General features: G+C 20.9%; 1 protein-coding gene across 1 annotated transcript in view; it reads left to right on the top strand.

Annotated features, from left to right (window-relative positions):
* Positions 1–914, top strand: part of LOC105366484 (transcription factor rough) — a 4,863-nt gene extending 3,949 nt beyond the window's left edge. Inside the window, exon 3 of the mRNA XM_011504942.1 lies at positions 657–914. Coding sequence (XP_011503244.1) covers positions 657–828 — 172 coding nt within the window. The 3' untranslated portion in view covers positions 829–914. The remainder of the gene's footprint in view (positions 1–656) is intronic.
* The last annotated feature ends 4,689 nt before the right edge of the window (positions 915–5,603 follow it).

Genomic DNA, 5,603 nt, shown 5'->3' with positions numbered 1-5,603 from the left:
CTTATGTAAAACAGAATAAATTCATATTAGATTATAAAATGGCTTTTAAATTAGACAATCTTTCATTAAGTTTATATTAATAAGAAATAAATTTATATTTAGAGAAAACTTTAAAAATCAATAAATTCATTTTATTGTATGTAATAATTTTTTAATAAAAATTATCAACATGATAAAATACAACTTTTTCTTCTACGAAATTATAATTTTCTAATAAATAATAGTTGCTTATTTTAACTTTCTTTTTTTTTTTTTGCTATTATATACATATGACGATACAAAGTTTAATAATTCATTCGTACTATTATCATTTAAACAAAAGCAATATATCACAAATATATTCTTCCTTACGTTCAATCATAAAGTGAATCAATAGAACAAAAATAATAACCAAAGTCGTCTTTCCTATAAAATCGAATATTATTCATATTACTAAATATGCTATTTCTCTCTCTCTCTCTCTCTCTCTCTCTCTCTCTCTCTGTGTGTGTGTGTGTGTAAAAATTTCAAATATTTTAAGGACCAAAAATTCTTTTAAATAGACTATATATCAGCGTCTGTTAATTTGAAATAATAATTTGAGGTACTTAACACCGATCAAATTCGGTTTTAAATCTCCCAAATTAAATTAATGATGTAAATTATATTTTTTACAGGAATGTCGCAATAGCAGCTGGCCTAAGTATGTACGTCCAACTGCCGGTCGGACTTTGCAGTTTCTGCCATGCATCGGTTTGCCTTTGTGCCTGCCTCCAGCCACCAACACCAGCGACATCGAGTCCGACACTTGATCGTATGAGCGAGTCAATCAATGTAACGCCTCACTGATTCTTTATTACATTAAAAATATTTTGCTACCCATCCTTTATTACTTATGCATAGAATTATATGAATTGTACAAAGTACAAGCTGAACTTGAAAGAGTCGACTTGAAATATATTTGTTGTACTATTTATTAAAACAGATCTATTCCAAACATATTATTCACCATAGCTATGCTTTTTTATTATTCGAGATTCTATCATACGTAAAGCCGTGAATATTTACAAATTCTCTTAAACAAAGTTAAAATAATTTAAAGAATTATTATTTTCTTATTCTTTTTTAAATTTATTTTCATATAGTTTTGAAATTGTTAGTTTTTGTACATATTCTATTTTAAATTCTGTATATATTTTAATATTTAACTTAAGGTAATGAAACAAATTCTTATAAAACGGTACTATTAAATTTATAAATAAAATCATACAAATATATGATTTTTAAAATTTTATGTTTTTTGATAGTAAATGTTTAGCAAACATAAAATATGATAATATCAGTTATCTTAATAAGGTAAAATAAAGATTATAGCAATATCAAGATCGCTTATATCTTTATATAAGAATACTTAAAATCCAATAAAAATCTGTAATTAAATCATTCTAATTTTCATTAAATCATTGTAACTTAATCTATCTTACGTGGTATTCTTTTAGTTGCAGTAATGCAAGGAAAAGTAATAAGTTACATCTCTTAACATCATATTAATATGAAAGATTTGAAAATTCAAAAATTGACTAAGTTGTTCCTTAATATCTTCACGCAGAAGACGGAGAACATTTTTCGCTTACTACAATAGGCGACTGAATAACTCATATTTTGTGTAACACATTTATTATATTTATACCTACATGGATCTGCACTACCTTTACCAGTGATTTATTGATAAAGTATAAAACATTTTAATTACATATTTTCACAATATAATAAATAATTTTAAATTAATAAAAGCCTTGAAAATTTATAATATAAACTAATTAATAAAAAATTATTTTTATCTAGAATTAAGGGATAGTTTTTTTATGTCTTACTATTTTTTTATTAAAAGGTGTTAAATCACAAAATGTAGAGATTTTAAGTACAAAAGTATATGGACCTTAAATTTTTGTATTTAGCTCTTCTTTTTCAATTTACATAACTTGATTACCAATACCTATAATGACTAATGAAAATCTGTAAAATATACAAGATTCTAACTATGAAAAGGTTCATTATGGAATTCCATTTTCAAATTTATAGAAAGTCTATTAAACATAAAATAAAGGTCAATTTTTGACGAATTTCATTAACGATAGAATTTATTTAAAAATCAATTTAATTATTTTTTCAATAATGATGAACTTCAACATTTTAAATATATTTTTAACTATAGTTAAATGAATAAATTTAATATATTATGTCAATTAGGAGATTTAATTATTTAAAAATAATTGTTTTTTTAATAATTGTGTTTGTAAAAAAATTTGCATCTAATTCAATGATAAATATAAATTAATTTTAGTTCATTCTTATTATTATTAAATCTAAATATCACTATTAACTGATTCAATAAACTTATCGTTTAAATTTTACTAGAATCTTTTAAAGACTAAAATATACTACATTATTAACTGATCGTTTTTATTTTTTATCTACGAAAAGAATCTTAATGGTTAAGTTAAAAATTGTAAACAAATAAATGTTACAATAAAATAATATATCAATTCATTCAAAAGGTATATTATTTATTTCTTCGTAATAAGAGTATATTGCTTTGTAAAATGTATTTGAATTTCAAAATAAAAAGTATTGTATTTAGAAAATAACGTATTTTTAATAAACGTTGTATTTATGCGTATTTCAAATTGAGTATAGATTAATTATATTTATAAAAATTTATATAACATATGTAATTTATATAAATGTTATTCTAAATAGATATACTGGATCACTTAACTGGTATTATATGTATGTGTATAAATGTACTATTAGTATATCCATAACTGTTAAAACTGTGTACACCATTTAAAGAACATAGACTAATTTATTATAATTGTATATTTGTTGTTTTGATAAGTAATAAAATGTAATTAAATAAAACATAAAACAAATATATATATAAATTATTTATGCATTATAACATTTTATTCACACTACGAATTCTAGTCAATAATATCCATGTTTATACAATGTAATAGGAAATAATGATTACATACTTTTTAAAAATTAATTTATACATATTGAATTTATACATATGCATTTTCTTTTTTCTTAATAAAATTATATATTTTATATTTTGTTATCCGGCCTACAAAGCTCATTAAAAATAAATAAAACATAAAATGAAGCAATTCGTAAAGTCAATACGTAACAAAATGATTTATATATCTTATATTGCATTATATATTGAAAAGTTTTAGAGTGTATTCAGAAATGCAAACATCGTTTTCCACAATTTCAGGTAATTTATAAAATCTTTATTATTCTTAATTTCTAATGAATAAACATTCTCATTGCTGTTTTATGCTATTTTTTTGTTAAGTATTATATTTTATTTTATAATAGTTCATTATTATATAATAGTTAAATAATAAATAATAAATAATAAATAAAAAAAAACATAATAGTTAAATATTATATAAATTTACATAACTAAATTTAAATTTATCTAAAACGTTTGACTACAAAATACAACGACAAAACTTTTTTATTCTTAAATTTAATAAAAAATAGTAATTCTCTACGATTTATACATTTATTGAAAAATAATGTTTGTTTTGTTTTTTCTCCGTTTTATTCGAATAACAGGTTTACAAATTTTATTAAAATTTTATTAACATTTTATTAAAATATAAAAAGTTTATTTTATATTAATATATAAAATATTTATATCAATTTATTTAAATTAAAATACAAATTTCTAGATTTTATTTACACTTCCATTTTACATTTCCAAGTCATTGCTTATATTCTTCCATGCTTATATATTCTTAAAATTTTCATATAAGTACTTAAATATTTTGACAATTAATTGTTTCGTCGGATGTCATTCGTAAACAATAATGTAAATTAATTTATTTTAATTTTATTACCAAATAATTTATTAGTTAAATATTAGGTTAAATTGGTTAAATCTAACCAATTTATATTGTTGACCTATAATTACGCCAATTGGTGGATAATAATATACATTTTAAAGACAATTTGTTTTCAATGATTTCTTTCATAAAAATAAACAAATTATTAAATTGAGTTTACAAATTGATATTTATCTCAATCCACATGACGAAATTACCTATTTTATTCGTAGAAAGATGACTGACGTAAATAAATCATCAGTTTGATATAATGAAGAGGTTGCTTAGACCGGTATCAGGAGAGTATGAAAGTTAAAGAATAAATCTAGGAAAGAAAAGATGGTAAATTTTCAAATAAAGAAGAGGTTGATTAGACTGCTATCAGAAGACCATGAAAATTGCGAAATCAATACAGTCAAGAAGAGATTGCAATTTTTTAAATAAAGAAGAGGTAGCTTTAGTTGGTATTAACATAACATGAAAACCGAGAAATGAAGAGCCCAAAAAGAGATTTCAATTTTTGGAATAAAGAGAGGTCACTTATACTTCTATTAGGAGAATATGCAGCGAAGAAGAGTTAATTATAATCAAACTCACCAAGCTAATACCAGATGGCGCACATTATTGTAACAAGATTGCAACACCGTTCGAATATTTTGAAAAATAAAAAAAATTGTTATATTAAAATTATTTAATTAAATAATATTTGGTTAAAATCATATTTCGTCGAACTATTTATTAAATCGTAATTTATTAAAGTTTTTAACTGAATATTAAATTTATAAATATTTTCCTTTAAAATAATTTACAATCAATTTCATGGAAAAATGCTTATTACAAAACGCATAAATAATATGAAAATTATTTATTTTTAAGTATGCACTGTATATTCAAATCATGTGAATTAAAAAGGTATATTATACATTGTTCTAGTATTACATTAACCAAATCATAATTAATTTATAACGATACTCTATAGCGCAATAAGATTAAATATTTTTACTTTACTTTATTTTTATAATGATGGTTTAATAATTTTTTTACAAACAAGAATAAAATTTATTAAGTAGCAAATAAAATCTATACGAATATAATATAAATTATATTTTTAAATTTTATATAAAAATAACTAAATGCTTAAACTTTAAATAAATATAAACTTATTTCCTTAATGTTGTACCTTTACAAGTAATATTTAAAATACTTGTTAAAAAATACTCATTTATTTTCATCAATATTGATTACTCATAAAAATTCTTTAACAAGTATTCAAAATACCAATAAAAAAATTGAAATAATTTTTTTGATGTTTGCTTCAATATATATTATTGAAAATATATGCATCAAATTATTATGAATGATATTTCGGTCTTCACTTTATTAAAATTAGTCAGTTGATGCATGATAATAGTATGCATATATTTTTATGTTTTATACATCATATTCAATATAATTAATAATTCATATAATTATAATTCAATATAATTAAGTTAATGTTGATGGAAATACATTTAATATCTGGTTTGAAAAAAAAGATCACTTGAAAATTTCTGTACTTATCTATACTTTATTTATTTTTCTAAATGTAATGATTTACTCTATTAAGCATGCTAAACTATGAAAAAATATTATTTAAAAAGTCGTAAGATACCTTATAATATTAATTATTAAACATAATGATGACAGCTGTTTTATTTAATCTTACATTATACACACAATTTTAAA

Source organism: Ceratosolen solmsi, unplaced genomic scaffold, assembly GCF_000503995.2.
Source record: "Ceratosolen solmsi marchali unplaced genomic scaffold, CerSol_1.0 scaffold4, whole genome shotgun sequence".
NCBI classification, from domain to species: domain Eukaryota; kingdom Metazoa; phylum Arthropoda; class Insecta; order Hymenoptera; family Agaonidae; genus Ceratosolen; species Ceratosolen solmsi.
Note: the sequence above shows the minus strand (reverse complement) of the source record. Positions and strands in the feature narration are given on the sequence as shown.